The sequence below is a fragment of the Chrysochloris asiatica genome, unplaced genomic scaffold, assembly GCF_000296735.1.
Source record: "Chrysochloris asiatica unplaced genomic scaffold, ChrAsi1.0 scaffold00008, whole genome shotgun sequence".
NCBI lineage: Eukaryota > Metazoa > Chordata > Mammalia > Afrosoricida > Chrysochloridae > Chrysochloris > Chrysochloris asiatica.
The window spans coordinates 34,501,918-34,521,770 of record NW_006408526.1 but is presented as its reverse complement, the minus strand read 5'-3'; the positions used below and the strand labels follow the sequence as shown (position 1 = coordinate 34,521,770).

The 19,853-nt window shown below is 44.6% G+C and overlaps 1 protein-coding gene across 1 annotated transcript in view; it reads right to left on the bottom strand.

Annotated features, from left to right (window-relative positions):
• Positions 1 to 19,853, bottom strand: part of GRIK4 (glutamate receptor, ionotropic, kainate 4) — a 499,211-nt gene that overhangs the window by 221,850 nt on the left and 257,508 nt on the right. Inside the window, exons 6-7 of the mRNA XM_006833921.1 lie at positions 6,341 to 6,519; positions 1,080 to 1,133 (exon numbers count right to left, since the gene is read on the bottom strand). Coding sequence (XP_006833984.1) covers positions 1,080 to 1,133; positions 6,341 to 6,519 — 233 coding nt within the window. The remainder of the gene's footprint in view (positions 1 to 1,079; positions 1,134 to 6,340; positions 6,520 to 19,853) is intronic.

The window sequence follows — 19,853 nt, the reverse complement described above, 5'->3', positions numbered from 1 at the left end:
TCTCAAAAGGTCACATACTGTATAGTTCTACTTGTATGACATTCTCATAGTGACAAAGTTAAAGTAGAAGATAACAGGATAGTGGTTTCCAGGGGCTAAATACTGTGGGAAGAGGAAGGGGTTAGTATGATTGCAAAGGAATGATATGAGGAAGCTCTTTGTGGGGTGTAAGGGCTCTGTACCTTGATTGCTTTGGTAGACACAAGTCTATACCTGATAGATTTGATATGCTGGTTTTAATAGTATATATTAAAATGTATAGAAAATGTTGGGGAAGACTATGTGAAGGGTACATGGAATCTCTCTGCATTATCTGCAACTGCCTGGGAATCTAGAATTATTTCAAAATGAAAAGCAAACTCTATAAATAAACAAACCAGTTCTCTGGATTCCTTTCTCTTCAACAAATGGGAGTATCAATACTTCATAAGAACAACTCACATTTTTTAATGATTTACAATTTTCAGAATGCTCCCATACGGATCAAATGACATCACTTCAAAATCACAACAACTTCACGGAGTTGCTGGTCTTAAGCCTATATTACAGGTAAAGAAGTCAAGACAGTGATTTGTCAAAGGTCACCCAACCATATATGGCCACGCTAGAACTTAAACTCGGCTTGATAATAATTTCTACAGACTTCAGTTTTCGCATATGCAAAATAAGGGGTTTGGACTAAGATGGTTTCAAAAGACGCATCCAGTCATAACACCATAAGGCAAGCCTTTTTTGCTTTCCTTCTTCTGAGTTTGCATGGTCTAAGGATACAAAGTAGAAACGAAACTGCAGTTAAGTAACTGGACCTACAAAAGCAGGTTCGTTCAGACTGGTACAAGAGAGGATGCATTATAAAGCTGGGAGCTCCCTTCCAAAATTTCCATTCTCCCATAGCTAAGAACTGTTGGGATGAGAGTCGCAGCCCTTGGACCACCATGCTCTACCACTCTGGCACACTTCTGCTCCTCTGTTTCTATCTCCCCAACTCCCCATCTCCAGGGCTTCATTTTGTCACAATCCACCAGCTCTAATTAATGACACTGTCGATGCCAAGGAGGTGAGCTGTGAAAACGTCTTACCAGATTAGTGAAGATGTATGTGTAGTAGGCTGACACCATCCCTAGTTCAGCTGCCTGCAGGAGGAAGAGAAGGAGATTAGAGGAAAAAACAAAAAGCCACTTGAAATGAATGAGCAATGAAGACTGCAATTTGCTGGGCCCATTACACTTGAGCATCATGCAGAGCAGAATGTCTTGATCAGTTCTTACACTGACCTTCATCTTGGAAGATAAGGAACGGGACCACTGGCCTCAAGAGCAGAGTCTCTCGACCTCTACCCACTCCCCACCCATTGTTGTGACACCCACTTTAGCTGATGCGCTCCCACATGTGTAGCATACTCATGAATAGAACCAGATTTGGGGAGAAAACCAATATCATTTCAAGGGAAGTAAAGTAAATAATAAAAGAGACTATAATACATCAAAATCTCCACAACTTTTGCCCGGAGTCTTAAAAACTTGCAAGTGGCCATCAAGGCACAACAATTTGCCTCTATTTGCCTGAAGCAACAGAGGAAGAAAGAGCCATCAGGAGTGGGAGGAGAAAATGAAAATTGTGGCTAATTGCCTCTAAGAACTGCCTCTCTAGCCAGGAGACCAGAAGAACAGGATGGGGTCTGATTACCATTACTGAACATTTTCACCAGAGATTCTATAAAAGAATCCTGATCAAAAGGGGGAGGGGGAATGAAAAACAGAATTTCAAATTCTCCTGAACTCCAGACTTCCTGGAGCCATGAGGGATGGATGCATCCCTAAAACTACTGCCCTGAGAATATCTCCAAACCTTCTATCAAAAGAATCCATAATCTTCTTGAAGCCAAACATTAGTTTAACTAGTCAGATATGTCTGCCTTGAGCATTAAATTCTCTTTAAGAATTATCTACATAAGATCACACTGGCGGCGGCCACTTGAAATATTAGGTGATGGATTTATGCTAATGGGGGAGAAACAAGTCAGAGGTAAGTGAAAACGGTGGCAGAACTCAAAGAATATAATCAGTGTTACTAAGTGGTACATGTAGAAATTGTTGAATTGGTGTATGTTTTGTTAAGTATATTCTCAACAACAAATTAAAACATATAAAATTTTATAAATGAAAAGTCCATAACTATAAACCCCAATGGCTAATGGCTAACGCTTATCTACTGTTTAGTACTGTGCACTATTAAAATATAAAATATTTTATATAGATTAGTTCTATGAGGTCAACACTATTATTCCCCCACACCCCATTATATAGCTGAGGAAACAGGCACACAAAGAAGCTAAGTCACTTGTATAAGATTGCATGTCTTATAACTAGAAAAGATTCAATCAGGCAGTCTGGTTTTAGTACTTTTAATCAAACCATACTGTCTCTTGATGGCCATGATATTGGAGGAACTACTAACCCAATTTGGCTAACACAAGGGCTGTAGCACAGATAATAGAGTCTGTAGCTTATAGGCAATTCCTAAATTAACAACCACCCGATAGGGCAGTTCTACTTTGTCACATGGGGTCACTATTAAAAAAAAAAAGAAAAAGGAAAGGCTGTCAGAATGCAAGTAAGACTCCTTCCTGAGAGTATTCTTGAGTCTGCAGTAATTAGGAAACAAATGGATCATTTGCAAACTTTGGTCAGAGCACAACAGTGTGTTATCATTCTATAGCTGAGAATTGCAACTTCAGAACACTCTCCTTTTTGTCTGATCTTTGTACCCATCATAAATGCCCCAAACCAACTTCTGTCAGTGTGTCCGGCTTTGAGTGTGACAGGTGCTATAGAAACTGACAAGACCAGGTGAGTAATGAGCGCCACATCCCCGAGGGCCCTCATCCCTCCTGACAGTCTGCTAGATTTTCATCATGTATCCTGCGGCTCCAGGCCACTGGGGTACCATTTTTGTGATGACTATTAAGGTGCATGGGGGAGAAACAAGATGAGGGATGATTACATTTTCCTCTTACATAGTGTTTATCTCCTAAGGAACTCAAGTAACTTTTCAAGAATTCTCATAAGAACCCTTACAGTTTCCTAGCAGGACATGCTGAGGGTAAGCACATCGCCATCATTCAAATGGGAAACTAAATTTCAGAATGGGTTAGTGAGTGGGACAAGATGGTGCTGGGGCTCACACTGGAGCACAAGGTATCCTCCTCCTTCAAGGAAAGCTACATTTCCTCTGCACTTCTGAGAGGATGCTAGGGCATGATGACCACCTCCCCACACACACAGAGACCCTCACACTGACCATGTAATACTGCTGTTGCCAATCAGCCCTGCATGGTGAAGCTCCCCTTCTCAAAGACAGACTCCAGAGGACTATGTGAGCCTGCTGGTTACAGGAATGGACTAGAGTGGGGCACGGGGCATGGAGAGGGCACTGTCAGATAGTTAAAATCCATTTTGTGAAATCTGTTGTCCTAAAGATAAAAGACAAGAGATCCTTGGTTTTTAAGATCTGAATTCTGGGTAAACATGGAGTTCGTTGCTAGAACAGCCGCTCAATAAAGTAGGGGATTACTCTGCAAATCCTCCTGAAATCAAGAGACAGGAGAGTGCTGCCAAGCTCTGCGGGCCTGGCTCACATGTGCACAGACTGAGTCTCCCAGAAGCTCAGAGTGCTGTCTGCTCACACTGCCTTCCCACACCAAACCCATCCTTCCAGAGTCCTATAAGTCCCTGCTGAAACCGACCCCTTATCAGGAGGATTCTGGAGCCCCTGGGAAGCAAGAAGATTGAGTTCAGGAGAGCCTGCAAGTCTGAGGCTACTAGGAAATCAAAACTGGAAAGAAGACAGAAGGAGTCTCTGAGCCTCACAGGGCTTGGCTCCAAGGTCACAGGGGCTGTGGCCAATAGATGGTCTCAGGAAAGCTGGCCACTGCTCACCCAGCAGTCATTTGTGAGTAGCCACACTAGAGACTGTGTTTCCTTCAAAAGCACAGCTACAAAAAGTATTTTAAATGAAAATATCCAGTATTGGTGAGGGTGCTTTAAGACAGGTGTAACTATCCACTGCTATTGCAAATGTAAACTATTACAGGGTTTCTAGAAGCCAACTGGGCAAACCATCTCAAAATCCTTTAAAGCATGCACACCTTTAACTCAGTAATTCCTTCTAGAAACGTATATAAGACAATATTCATGAACGTGCATTAAGATTTATTTCCAAAGGCACCCAGTGCTGTGTTATTTATTATAGCAAAAGATTGGAAACAGCCAGCATCTCCAATGATAAAGGAAGAATTAAATAAGTTATGGTATATCCACATGAGAACAAATAATGCAACCATTAAAATGGCATTTGTGAGGAAAAAAAAAAAACAATTCATGATCTGGAGAAAGCGCATGGAGGGTTCAAAAAGTTCCTGAACAAATGGAATGAAAAGATAATGGCATTTTTCCACAAATATTTTGAAGCTCCCTGTAAAATTAAGTGGAAAAAGCAGGTGACCGAAGAGCATGTGAAGTATGATAATAATTTGGGAAAAGAAAAAAATATGTCTGTAAAGACAGAAAGGACAGATATCAAAATGTAATAGTGGGTTATCTCTGTGATGGGCATATGACTGATTTTTGTGTTCGTCTATGTACTTTTCTGCACTTTAAAAAATTGTAACAGTTAATTTGTTGTCATATTGTTTAAAAAAAACATATTAAAAAAGCTCAGCTTCTTATCTGGGAGTCATGGGAATATTCCCAAACCCTAAAACCAAACCCATAGCTGTTGAATCGATTTGGACTCATAGTGATGCTACAGAACACAGTAGAACTTCTCCATAGGGTTTCCAAGGCTGCAGTCTTAACAAAAGCAGGCTGCCACCGGGTGGTTGATGCACCACCAGGGCCCTTCTGCCTGGGGCCGCTGAGGATCCAGCTGCTGCAGGGGGAACGGTGTGATCTGACCTGTCCTCCACAAGGGGGCTGACTTCTGGCAGGAGGACTGCCTAGTCTGTTATCTCAGTTCCCCTGAAACTTAGAGGAGCTTTTCCAACCTTGATCATAGGCCCAGGCATGAGAGAAGAAAGAAAACAGCAAGTGAGAAATTGAGTGTGTATATATATGCGCGTATGTGTGTGTGAGAGAGAGAGAAAGAGAGGGAGAGATATGGGTATACACACAAACAGACTGGCTTTGGAGCTGTGGAAAATTACTATAGCAACGGGCTGAAGGGACAGCCCTCAGTACTGAGAGAACTCATTCAAATCCCTTATTAAGTCTGAGACAAAAAGTAGCTGAGGAGGGGGCAAGGAAGGAAGAGGAATAGACAATCATCTGAGTGTCTGCTGGGCGCCTCACAGCTTGGCAGAGGTTAACAAGGGGCCTCGCTCCCCCAGGGGAAGATGGCAGGTTGTGTTTTTAAATGCGCAATTAAAATGGCATTAGAAGAGGCCAGTATGCCTGGAGAGACTGGGGGCTGTCGAAGCTACCGGGGAGCCACTCTGAGGGAGCACACCTAGCCCAACCACCAGCCCAAGAACGGGTACAGGAGACTGTCAGGCTGACCTGCTCTTTCAGGTGTGTGTCAAGGCAGGACCCCCAGGCTCCTGACCCCTGTCTCTCTTTCAGTGTCTATCTTCTCCAATGTGTATTTGGACTCAGGGCTGGCACGCTGCCCCTTCATATTTGGAGGAGAGGGATAGGAGAAACTACTGAGAGATCAGGCTCAGGTTCAGCATTTTTAATCTCATAGTCTCAGTTTCTTCATCTGTAAAGTGAAGGCATTATATATACCTACCTCCTGAAGTCACTGAGAGGATTACATTAGAAAATTACATGGAAGCACTTGTAAACCATTGTACACCGTTGAAAGATTACATACAGGGCTCATAATCAGCAACACTGTTACATTGGTGTAACTGTCCTGGTTGTCAAAATGTAGAAATACTTCTGTACCACTTGACAAATAGCCTCTGCCATGAGTTCCCAAGCAGCCAACCGCACTACTCTTGCCCCTCCAAGGAACCCAGGGACCTCTCCACAGAAGCCCTGTCAAAGTCAAGGTTTGCTTAGTGTTTAAGTTGGTTGGTGCCCTGCTGTGCCCTGCTGCAGCAGGTGCTAAATGCTTTTAAAATCATCACCATGATCCTGCTTTCTCTTCTCAGCTTTCAAGTATCATACCCTTGAACTTGAAGCACAGAGAGATGTTTGTCAAAGATATCCAGTCCAGCACAGGGACCCTCAGGCCCTACACAGAAGAGCATTCAGGTTAGGAAGGGGTGGGGGGGGGAGAGGGTGGGTAGAGAAGGGTGCTCTCTGTTCTCATCAGCCCCACCCAACCCGGCTCCCACCTTGAGAAGGATGGTGTGGGACATAGAGGCATTGGCGTGGATGATGATGGTGGCTGTCTTGTCATCTCGGATCTCCTTGAGGAGTGGGGTGGGGTCCCGGGTGTCATCCAGCATCCGGACTGAGAGTGTGTCCTTGGAGATAAGGAATTGTCGGAGAAGCTTCTCTAGGTTTAAAAGGCCTGGAGGGAGAGAGAAGATGAAGGCCCTGAGGATACCAGGTATGGCCGCAGGAGATGCTGGGGCAAAACCAAGAAGGGCAAGTCTGACCTCATTTCTGTGTGATGTTGTTGCACTGCAACCCAAGCAAGTCTCTCAACATGCTTGGGCTTCGTGATCTCATCCAAAGTAAACAGAATGCTCCTCAGCTGCCACGGCCTCCCCTACTTCTTTCAGGAATGTTCTTTAAATGGAGAACGAAGCTTCCATGGATTATGTGAGACCATCAGTGGAGGTAGTATTTCCCCTGTGGCCCACACCAGGCGTTTCAGAGAACAGCCGGCCTGGGTTTCTTTCTCCAATTAGACCACTTCCTCCCCATGTGCACTTTGCCTATTTTTTTTTTTTTTGCACCACCTCTGTGTAATGAGAATCGTCACAGCGGCCACAAGCCCATAGGGTGGTTGTGAGGATTGAGTGAGGTAGCATGCCAAGTGCTTAGCCCTGTGCTTGGCACATAGTAGACTTTCATTAACGTGACACCGAGTTCCACAAAAGCCTTCATTTTCCCTTCGGAGGTGGGGGAAGAGTTCCTTCAAGATCACAAGACCCAGAAAACAAGTCTAGCAAAAACCCTTTCAACTCCTGAAAGCACAGTGACTGCATTAAGACAAGGTATTATTATGATTAGAAATGAAAAGGCTTTGAACTGCACTCTAGTAGGTAATAATCTGGGGTGCAGAAGAAAATGAAAAACGGTGATTGTGAGCTAAGGCCCCTCTCTCCCTCCCCCGACAGCTATTTGTTGCCTCGTAGGTGATGGTAGGAAGAGGGGCTCAGAATGATGTCACTGCAACAAAAGGGGCTCGAGCCCACTTCTTCTATGAAAAAACCAGTATAGGAAAAGCATGTGTGCATGCGTGCATGAATGTGAGTGTGAGTTTTTGAGACAGTGTTGTATGTATATTACATGCATGAAAGTGTATGTCTGAGTGTGTGTGTGTGAATGACTATGTGACTGTGTATGTGTGAGTGTGTGAGAGTATGTGTTGAAAGAGGGTCTTCTGGGAAAGCAGGGTCTCAATTCTGAAGGAAAGAGACCTACCGATATTCGTTCCCCAAAGCAGCAACAGTAGCATTTATTGAAGGCTTCACTGTCCTGGTAGAGTGTTAATATGTTACCTGGTTTATCTCATTAACTCCCCACAAAAGTCCTATAGAGTATTATAATCCCATACTGCAGAGAAAACCAGGGGGCTCAGAGAGGACAAGTAACTTTCAGGAACACCAGTGCCTGCCTACCAGGTTGTGGGGAAAGGCTGGCTTTCTAACCAGTGCTGGTGGTTTCTGTACTGGCTAAGTGAAATCAGGATGTCCTGAATACACCCCTCAAAGACTCCTTCCTGCCAAGATTACTCACCTTTGTGACCCCTGAGAGACAAAAGGACAAACATATTCAGAAGGGAGGTTCTAGGATGTCTCATCTACCTCTCTCTCGCTTTGCAGAATGGAGACATGATTGGTCCAGACACACAGTGACACAGGTGGGACTACAGCTCCTATTTTCTGGTCCTCATCCAGCTTTCTACCCACTAGACCAGGCTGCCTCTTAGAAGAAACAACCTGAAGGCAGCAGGCAGTCCCTAGGGCAGCCCAGGGACAAGCGTCTGGAGACTTAGAGAGAGGAAAGCCTATACTACGTATGTGAGAGTTTTAACCGGAAGGAAAGGGAGGGTGGGCAGGAGTATGGGGCCTGGGATGACAGCGACAGGAACTCTGGTAAGGTACTGCCCACCCCATCTCCTGCCTCCAGGTCCTGGGATGGCTTCCCAGGTAGCTGGAAGGCCACGAGGGGAGGGGAGATCCCCTAGGAGGGTCTGTTATTTATAAGAAACGTCAGAAGCAGCCCAGCTGTGCAAGCCACATTGGCTGGCCTTTCCTCTTTCGAGTCGGACCCCCTCAGAGACTTGTCAAGATGCACAGCTGTCAGGGAGGCAGCCCTGGGACTCTTGTAGCCCCTCATCAACAGACTCCAAAGAGAATGCCGATGCCTGGGCATCTCTTGCCAGCCCAAACAATACTGGATCCAAGCTCAGGGCCAGTCCTCACTGGCTATGTGACCTTGAGAAGTCATCTAACCTGTTTGAGGCTCCCTTCATCACCTGTAAAATGGGTATAAGAAGGTGAGAACTCAATGAAATCCCATCTGTGAACTGAAAGGCATCAACAAGGTTCTTTCTCTTGTGTTCTTGTATCAACACCAGAGCTCAAAGGATAAGCTTGACCTGGTGAAGCAACCTTCAACCAGGCAGAATAGAGGGAGGAAAGTCCATACTTGTCCAACCAGCATTCCTCTTGTATGGCCTAAGTTTGAGACACTGTGCTAACAAGACATTAAGAAAAGGACAGGGATTAGATATAATCCCTGCCTTCCAGGAATTTGAAGTCCAGTACCTTCCAGCTAAGACAATATCCAAGTTCTAGTAAGGGGCCCTGGTGGTGCAATGCTTAAGCACTTGGCTGCTAACCGAAAGGCCAAGGGTTCCAACCCACTAGTCACTCTTCGGGATAAAAGAAAGACCTGAAGATCTAGCCCCATAAAGATTACAGCCTAGGAAGCCCCATGTGGTAATTTTCTCTCTTCTATGTTGTTGTTGTTGTTAAGTGTTGTCAAGATGCTTCTGACTCATAGCGATGCTGTATGTAGGGCTTCTGAGGAGCGGTTGGTAGATTTGAACTGCCAACCTTGAGGCTCAATCCGACCTTGTGGTCCTGTGTCTATCCTACAGCGCCACAGGATACTGTCCGATAGGGTTGCTAATAGTCAGAACCAAGTCAATGGTACACCATAAGAACATGTTGTTTAGTGTTCTAAATTAATCTGGTTTCTTTCGGGTCCCTCATGTTTGATAATATGTAAAACAGCAAATATCACCTGCTTCTTCCTCAATGATGATATCAAATTCAAAATCCCTCCTGACCCAAAAGATACTAGAACAAGGAATGGGGAGGCTACAGAGTTGAAACCTTGTAGAATCTCAGCCATCTCTTTGGCTCAAAGAAAACTCTGCCTGGGTAAATGATGGAAGAAGACACATCCTGGGCAGGTGAGGGAGTGCTGGAGGTGGTGGGTAGGGGAGAGGTGGCCAAGGCAAACCCCACAGGTCTGGAAATGGTGGCACTGAGAATCTCTGGAGCCTGGCTGGAAAAGAGCAAAAATCCTGTGGGCTTCTCCTGACAGGCAGGAAAATTTATTGGGACGAGACAGGGTCACTTGGGGGTTGACATGCCTGGCAGAAGCAACATGACTGGCAGATACACTGAACTCCCAGGGGGGAAAACAAGCCCCCACCCTAGTTGTCAGATGACAACCCTGAGGACCCTGCTTTACAATCACCAGAGTTCCCCATCCTCTAACCCTCGGTGTGCTCCATGGCCCTTCACACAAGGAAGCACCATCTCGTCCCCAGTTCATCGCATATACTTTCTAGGTGTGTTAAAGGGCATGGAGACACGGTGGGGGGCAGGGTGGGAGGGGGGGTGGGCAGCAAGCCCCTGGGGAGGATCTGCATCCACACCCAGATCCACTTATAAGTTACTTAGTCATTCCTTTTCCTAACATCGGCAGCAGCTGGTGTGGCTATAAGCACGCAACTAGACAGGAAGCCCAGCTAGGTCAGTGAGGATGGCTCCCCGAACCCTGAGTGTCCTTACTGGTACATTATGGGTTATTAAAAGAATGTCAAGTATGGAAAACAATATATCACCTAGGATGTGCTTAAGAAATCTGGTCTCCCATTCATCTCCCTCCCTGTCACATCGTAACTGTCCCTCATGCCAGCTGCTCCCTGAAACCTCTCAGTTCTCCAGCCCTTAACCCATCTCACTTCTCCCAACACTGAGAGACCTTATTATCCAGTCCATGTATTACAGCTCTTAGTTACAAACCACATGGACTCCTGGTATGGTGCTGTAGGATCAGCACTGGACTGTGAACCACAAGGTCAGCAGTTCAAACCTACCAGCTGCTCCTTGGAAACCCTATACTGGGTCACTGTGAGTTAAAACTTCCATCTATACTTCTGAAGGTGGTGCTTCCATCTAGCCCTCCCCACAAAGAATTCTGTGCTCTTTGATTTGTACCACACCGATATGGCAGTTCTGGCATCCTCAAGGGACCCGCATAGTGCTGCTTTTAAATAGTCTTTGAGTTTGGGGAATAAAACGAAATCTGAAGGGATAAGTTCAGGGCTGTAAGGTAAGGTTTCCCAAAGAAATTCCTGTAGGATAGTTCTTGCTACTCTCGAAGACTGATCAGGTACATTATTGGGATGGAAAAACATTCCTTAATATAATTTTCCTGGCTTTTTTCTTACCAATACAGTCTTCCATTTCCTTAAAATTTCTTCATCATAAGCCTCCATGACTGTTCTGTGTCCTTTAAGAAAATTTATCAAGATTTTGGATTCCCAAATAAACAGTCACTATGGATCAACACTAGACTTAGGACCTCAAGGTTGGCAGTTCAAACCCACTAGCCGCTCCTCAGAAACCTTATACAGGGTCAGTATGAGTTGGAGGGTGAACAAAAAGGAGGCAGACTCCCAATGAGATGGACTGACACAGTGGCAGCAACAAAGGGCTCAAACAGAACAGGACCAGGCAGTGCTGCTTTCTGTGATGCACAGGGTCGCTCTGACGCAGAACAGATTTAACGGCACCTAGCAATCATAACAACAACTAGTAAACGAACTTCTAGAGCTCGGTGATTCCATTTTAAACTGGTGTGTGGCCTGGTGGGCAAAGCCTGCTGGATTGGGCTAAAGCATTGTTGAGGGAAGACAGAGATGAAGTTTGAAGGCCAGGAAGGTGACGCTGAGTCAGCTAAAGGAAGGGGTTGCCTAGCCTGGAGAAGAGGAGCATCGGGGGCCACCACACTGGTTTTTTTCTAGAATAAGAAGGGCTGCCATGAAGAAGATTTGCTCTTGGCAGCCTCCAAGAATAAAGCTAGAATTAAATGGACACAAGTTACACAGAGCCAGATGTCAGCTCACTATAAAGGAGAACCTTCTGTGGGAGCGATCTAAAGATACAGTGGGATGCACCAGGAGGTAGTAAGTTCCCATCACTGGAGGTACTCAAGGAAAGACTGAAGTCCCTCTTGAGAGCTGTTGTAGACAGAATTAAACCGGTAGTTAGAAAGTTGATCTAGGTGACCTTTGATGTCTTTCTGGCCCAGAGAAAATCTGATTCTCTAAATCAGAAAGAAGATACTTAAAAAAAAAATTTTTTTCATTCCAGACAGTAGAAGGAAACTAGAGAAGAGAAAATGTGGTTTAGTTACATTAAGAATGTTAGGTTTTTTTCCAGTCCAGTTTGGCATGTTCCAATTTACCAAAGGCAACTGTCGCTAGAGGGGTTAAAAGCTGCTCTCCTCCTGGACTCTCTGCTCAATCTCCATCTCAACCCTCCTCTCCTGCAGGTCCCTTGGCCCAGCAGTGGGCCTGTCTGCCAAGTCTAAGGCTGAGAGGGGCCTGGGGAACCTATTAGTCTCACTCAGAAGGCAGCAGGCTGGATCGATGAGAGACTCAGTAGGCCAGCTGTTCTGGGAAGAGAAGGGAGGCTGGCTCTGCAACTGGAAGGCCGTGGGCCGGGAGGGGTGGGCAGAGGATGGAGAGGCTGCGAAAGGCACAGCCAGGGTTTCACATAGCCGTAAGCTAGGGACATGGATACCTAAGCAGTAGGTCTGCAGGGGACACAGAAGATCCTTGTATCAAAAATACAATAAAGAAAACATCTCATTTCAACCTGCCTCCCTCCTCCACTGGTATATTCCCTAGGCTAAAGGCTTTAGTTCTGGAAATTGTAAATATTCCTAGGATGGGCAGCACTTTTCAATCTTAGGAGGCACTTCAGAGGAGGATAAGGATTTAATGAGATAACAGGAGTTCAACTTTGTGTGCAGGGCCCTAAACTTTCTCTCAATTCCCCAACTCCACCAGCACACTATCCCAGGCCACATTCTGACCAAAGGAAGAGGATGAGGGTCCAAGGTGTTACCAGGCAGGGAAGGGGTAGAAAACAGGGAGTGTGAGTGTTTGAAAGATGTATGTTAACTGTTGCTCAATCCTGTCCTATTCCATGGCTGGCCTTGGCCCCAGGAATTAGCAGGAAGGGCAAGATGACAGCAGCAGCAGAAGAGAGAGGGGACTGAGAGGCAGGTCAAAGCTCTTGATAGTGAGATGACCATCTTCCTGCCTGGTTTGGCCACTGAGATGGCCACCTGCTATGCTGGTGCCTCTACTTCAAGTGGCCTCCTCAGTTCAGGGTATCTGTCACCAGTGTGGGCCTCAGCTTATGGGGACCAGCAGATATCCCTGCCCTGAGAATCCCCTTCAGTGTTTGCTCAGCTCCTTCACATATGCAGGTGACCCATACATTCCTGCACAGTAGACACAATAACAGAGACAGAGTATTCAGTGAGCGGACTGAGATTATAAAGCTCGGGGCACTGGATTGAACCAGGGGCTAAATCCAGGTTTTGCAGTTTCAAACAGATTCACCGAAAATACGTAGAGTGGCCCCTAGGTCCTGTCTCTCCACAGTTAGGAGACAGTAATAAAAACCATGTGACCTTGAAAACTGATATAATTTCCCTTTTCTTTATGCATAGTATGAGAATACTAACAGCACCCATCTTAAAAGGTTGTCTTGAGGGTTAAATGAGATACTTTTCAATTTAAAGGAGATAATGCAAAGTCCTTAATGCCATGCTCAATAAATATTATTAAATGCTGTTGAGTTGGTTCCAACTCATAGTGATCCCCTATAGGGTTTTCAAGGAGTGGCTGATGGGTTAGAACCACCAACCTTGTGGTTAGTAGTCCAGTGCTGATCCTACAGCGCCACACCAAGACTCCATAAATAGTTCATTGTATAGCATAATGAGCAAAAAGCCTCCCACAGAGCTTCCTGGGGGTGGCATAGGAAAGGTCCACTACTGAATCCCCCCAAAACACACACACACACACACACACACACACACACACACAAAGACACCCATCCAGTTGCCACTAAATCAGTTGTGACACATGGTAACTGATGGCAGAACTGCATTCTATAGAGTTTTCAAGGCTGTGACCTTTCAGAAGCAATTGCCAGACCTTTTTTCCAAGGTACCTCTAAGGAGCTCTGGTAGCGTAGTGGTTACGAATCGGGCTGAGAACCGCAAAGTCAGCAGTTTGAAACTACCAGCTGTTCCGTGGGAGAAAGATGAGGCTTTCTGCTCCCGTAAAGATCTACAGCCTCGGAAACCCTGTACAGGGTCGCTATGAGTTGGAACCGACTCCACGGCACATAACAACAACAACCTCTAAGTAGGGCCAAATCACTAGGTTTTTGGTTAGTAATTAAATGTTAAATGCCACTAAGGACTCCTATTACTCTCCTAAAGGGGCCCTGACTATCATTTCCTACCCTCCAACCCTCCACCCCCACTGCCAAGACCCGCTGCCAGTGCCCAGTATTGCAGAGTGAAATAACAGTAAACAAGTGTGCTTCCTGGTTTGGGCCCACTTTCCACCCAGTTACCCTGAGAAGCAGCATTAGCCTCATTTTGGGCCTGAGGAGGAGTCTCATGCTCAGAGAGGTGGAATGACCTGCTCTTCATCACATTGCTCATAAGCAGTGGAGCAGCGTGGTTTGACTCCAAAGACCGTTTTCTTCTTACTGCACTATCCTGCCTTTGTCTTTTGCAGCACTTCGTCCCTGTGAGCAGGAACTACCTGGAGGTAAGAATCTCTTCCTCTCCCATAACCTGAATAGGGTGGAGTGGCCACAGGGATAATGACAGAGCTTAGCTCACTGTGCTTCAGGACCTAGCGTAATCTTGTTTAAAAGGGATCCGAGGAAGAAAGGAAGGATGGAAAGAAGGAATGGAAACCTGTATAGGCTGAGGGTTCTTAGGTGTGGCTGTTGTGCTAAGAGCTCTGTATAACTCAAAACCACACCCACTGCCATCGAGTTGATTCTGACTCATAGAAACCGTTTTAGGACGGAGTCGAGTTACTCCTTAGGTCTTCTAACTCTTTTGGAAGCAGGCAACTTCATCTTTCTTCCAAAGAACAGCTGGTGAGTTTGAACCACCGACCTTGTGATTAGCAGCCCGATGCTTAGCCCACGGTGCCACCAGTGATCCTATGTACTCTGTATGTTGTTGTTGTTAAGTACCGTGGAGTTGCTTCTGACTCATAGTGACCCTGTACAGGGTTTCCGAGGCTGTAAATATTTACGGAAGCAGAACACCTCATCTTTCTCCTGCAGAACCGCTGGCAGTATATGTCATCCTATTTAATGTCCTCAGCCATCCTGGGAGGCAGGCATCATTATCCCCATTTTATAGACCAGAAAACAGGCTAAAAAGACGTGGTCATTTTTCTAAGATCATACAGATAGAAAATGTTGTTGTTGTTGTTAAGTGCCGTCGAGTCGGTTCCGACCCATAGCGACCCTGTATAGGGTTTCCAAGGCTATAAATCTTTATGGGAGCAGAAAGCCTCATCTTTCTCCCATGGAACGGCTGGTAGTTTCGAACTGCTGACCTTAAGGTTCGCAGCCCGATTCGTAACCACTATAAGTGGTGGGAAATGTCAGGACAAGGGCAACAAAGGATGGTAAGATACTTAGAAAGAAACACCAAAAAAAAAAAAAAAGGAAAGAAAGTAAGATAATTTGAGTCAGGTACAAAAACACGAAGGAAACAGAGTATATTATACTCAGGATCACAAGGAATCCAGAGTCTCAACAGGGTGTGACAGGGTTGAGTGATCTTATCAAACTGGCTTTAGAAGACCCAGCTTTCTTTAGAATTCCCCAAACATCCAACGTCCTCTTGCTCCTTGGGGTGACCAGAGTGGCCCCTTGCCGCATCTCCTCCCCTAGCCCCATCAGAATTAGGTACTTGCAAATCACTAATTCTGATTTTTTTTCCCCATTAAAGAAACATAATTTAACCCACAATACATCTCTACTTAATCCAAACCCTGCTTATTAAAAATCTACTTAGGGGAAGAAGCAGAATAAGTGGTGTGATTCCCCGTGGAATTGTCTCGGCAATGCCTAATTTTGATGACTGGAAAATAGAATTAGATTCTGTCTCTCATTCTACTCGCAGTGTCTCTCAGCCCTGCATTAACGAGGAAGATGGAAGACTGTCTCCTCCAGAGCTCTAAGCTACATTTCTCTCCACACCCTCATTTTCTCATCCTTTGATTAGATTTTTAATCCTCTTTGCCCTCGAACCTCTCATCTTCCTTCCTCTGGCCTGAGTGTAGGGATTACAGTCATGCTACAGACTAGATGAATGAGTTTTCCAAGCAGTGGTGACATTGTCTGGCCAGTCCAGAGACTTGCCTGGACTGCCCTCTGGCCTCTCTAGGACTTTCTCTGCACCAGCCACACCTGCTCTAGGAAGGAAGAGGATGCCCTCTGCTCCAGAGTTCCCTTGACACTGTTCCTGCCAGTCAGAGGTGTCCCCAACCCACTTCTGTCCCCAGCTGCTGCTCTGAGTGTCTGTGCAGACCAAGGAGATAGGAGAGGCCCATGGAGGAGAAGGGCCTGGTTGAGAATCCAAGAGCCTGAGGTAGACTCCTGGCTTTGCCATGTATCTACTTGTTGTGGTTGTTGTTGTTGTTGTTAAGTGCCGTCCAGTTGGTCCCAACTCATAGCAGCTCTGTATAGTGTTTCCAAGGAGTGGCTGGTGAGTTTGAATTGCTGACCTTGGGGTTCAAACCAACCAGTGCTTTATCCCATAGCGCCACACCAAGACTCCATGTATCCGCTATGTGACCCTAAATATGTCCCTTAACAGCTCCAACACGCCCTTTCTAGACTTTAGAATGATTGGAAGAGGAGGACAAAAAATGTGAAAATATACTGAAAAGTGCTTTGCAATCTGCAAGGAACTGTTTGAAGGTCATAACCGTAAATAAAGAGAGCTCTGGGTTGGGAGGCAATAATATTTAAATAGTATAGTGCTCAGCACATTGCAGATGCTTAAGAATCATCTGAGCAACTTACTTGCCAAGCCATGAGGAGAGCTGAAGAGGTAAAAGGGCTCAGCCTTTTTATATATAAGCAAGAGGGACTGTGATTAGTCACAAGAAGTTCTTGTCAGATTTTGAGACACTGCACTAGTACTGAGGAAGACAACAGGATCATCTCTGCCTGGAGATATTTACATCCTGCTCTCTGCCTCCATCTGTGGGCAGTGCTCCAGTTCAGTACGCTTGAGGGGAGAATCCTGGATTCCTTGACACCATTCAAGAGTGCAAGGATTCAGAAGAGGATGGCCACATGGAGGGATGCAGCCATCCCCAACTGTGTTCCAGAAAACACCAGTGTCCTGAGGACTATTAAACTAGCATCCTTTGGAGGCTTTATGGCCAAATCTATTTGGAAAATTATGAGGTAAATACAGGTAATCATCAATTTAGGATGGGTTTCCGTTCCGACCACTCTTCTAAGTCAGTTCTATGTAAGTTGAATACCTCTTTTTTTTTTTTTTTTAAGAAGATTTATTTTATAATTGCCATTTATTGCTATTGTTGATGGGTGCCATCAACTTGGTTCCAACTAATTTTAATCCTGGTCCTCCTAATCCTTGCTACGTTTGAGTGTATTGTTGTAGGTGCTGTATCTATCCCTCTTGTTGAGGGTCTTCCTCTTTTCTTGCTGACCATCTTTTTACTAAAACTGATGTCCTTCTCCTGGAATTGATCCTCCTGATAACATATGCAAAGTATATGAGTCCAAGCCTCACCACTGTTACTTCTAAAACAGATTTGTTCATTCTTCTGGCAGTATATTCAGTATTGTTTGTCAGCACCAGAATTAAAATGCCTCAATTCTTCAGTCTTCCTTATTCCTTATACAGCTTTTGAATGCATATGTTGTTGTTGTGTGCCGTCAAGTCAGTTCTGACTCATAGTGACCCAGTGCAGGGTTTCCAAGAGTGTCTGTTGGGTCTGAACTGCCAACTTTGTGGCTAGCAATTCAGTGCTTATTCTACAGCACCACACCAAGGCTCTGAGTGCACATGAAGAGACGGAAAATACCAGAGCTAGAGTCAGGTGTAATTTATTCCTTAGGGTGACATCTTTGCTTTTTAATTTTCAAAGAATTCTTCTGCAGCAGATTTGTCCAGTGCAATATGTGTTTGATTTCTTTACTGCTGCTTCCATGGACATTGATTATGGATGCAAGTAAAACAAAATCCTTGACAACTTCAATCTTTTCTCTATTTAGTTTATCATGTTGCTTATTGGTTCAGTTGTGAGGATTTTTGTTTTCTGTATGTTGAGGTATAAGTGTTTCAAGTCCTCTTTGCTTTCAGCATGCAAGATTGTGTCCTCTGCATATCAGAAATTGCTAATGAGTTTTCCTCCAATCCAATCTCTTCATATTTGCTAAGCATACAGATTAAATATAAATGATGATAGGGTATAACTCTGATGCACACCTTTCCTGATTTTAAACTATGCAGCAACCCCTTGTTCTGTTCAAATAACGGTCTCTTGGTCTATGTACAGGTTCTGCATAAAAACAATGAAGTGTTCTGGAATTATGGTATCCATAATTTGTTATGATCCATACAGTCAAATGCCATTGTATAGTCAATAAAACACAGGTAAGCATTTTTCTGCCAAGATCCAGCTGACATCAGCAATGATATCCCTCATTCCATGTCCTCTTATGAATCCAGCTTGAATTTCTGGCAGTTCTGTTGGTATACTGCTGCAACTAATTTTAAATATATTCAACGTAATTTTACTTACATATGACATTAATGATATTATTCAATAATTTCTGCATTCTGTGGGATCACCTTTCTTTGGAATGGGCACAAACCGGATTTTTTCCAGTCAGCTGGCCAGGTAGCTCCCTTTCAAATTTCTTGGCATAGACGAGTGAGTACTTCCAGAGCTGCATCCGTTGAAAGTTCTTAGTTGGTATTCTGTCAATTCCTGGAGACTTCTTTTTCATTAATACCTTCCACACAATTTGAACTTCGTCCTTCAATAAAATTGGCTCTTGATCATATGCTACCTCCTAAAATGGTTGAATTCTGTTCACTTCTTTTTTTGGGGGGTGGGGGGTGACTCTGTATATTCCTTCCAACTCCCTTTGATGCTTCCTGCATTGTTCAGTATTTTGCCCATTTTTTTGCTACATGCTGTTGAGTTGGTTCTGACTCATAGCGACTCTGTATAGAGTTTCCAAGGAGTGGCTGGTGACTTTGAACTGCCAAACTTGCGGTTCAAACCAATCTTGAAGTCGAGTGCTTATCCTATGGGACCGTGCCGACAATATTGCAACTCAAGACTTGAGTTGTTTCTTCAGTTCTTTTAGCTTGAGAAGTGTTGAGTGTGTTATTTTCCTCTTTGTTTTCTCAACTCTAGGCCTTTGCACATTTCATTATAATACTTTGCCTTCTCAAGCTGCCCTTCGAAGTCTTCTGTTCAACTCTTTTACGTCATCATTTCTTCCATTGGCTTTAGTTACTCTACATTCAAGAGAAAGTTTCAGTCTTTTTTGATATCCATTTTATTCTTTCTTTCATGTCTTACTAATTTTAAGGAGGACCATAGAACTCTTTGCCGTTAGCACACTTATCATCTACAGTAACACTGCCCAGTAGAGCTTTCAGTGATGAAGGAAATGTTGTGTATTTGTGCTGTTCAATAACCTCTAGCCACCTGTGACTATTGAGCATTCAAGATGTGGCTAGCACAACAGAGGAATTGTATTTTTTTATTTTGCTTAATTTTAATTAAAATTTAAATAGTCATATATGACCTGGGGCTACTGTAGTGGTCACCGGAGATTTAGAGGATGCTAGCTAGAGAAAGCTAGTATAATGGTGAAGGTAGATTGGACTGTAATCCAGAAACCTGATTAAAACCCCACCTCTACCACTTGCTAGGAGTTCTACTGTGGCACTGTAGAATAAGCACAAGGAGTTCTGGTGTGGTGCTGTGGGTTACTGCATCAGACTGCAAAGCCATTTGAACTGCAAGGTTGGCGATTCAAACTCACCAGCTGCTCCTCGGAAACTCTATACGGGATCGCTATGGGACAGAAATGACTGGATGGCACTTAACAACAATAAGGTCAGCAGTTCAAATCTACCAGTTGTTCCTTGGAAATCCCATACAGGGTTGCTATGAGTTGGAACAGCACTTAACAACAACAACCACACACTAATTATGGGACTGTAACTAAGTCAAGTAATGTCCCCAGCCTCAGTTTCCCCTTCTGTAATTGAGGGCTTAATTCTATTCACTGAACTCTTTTTTTT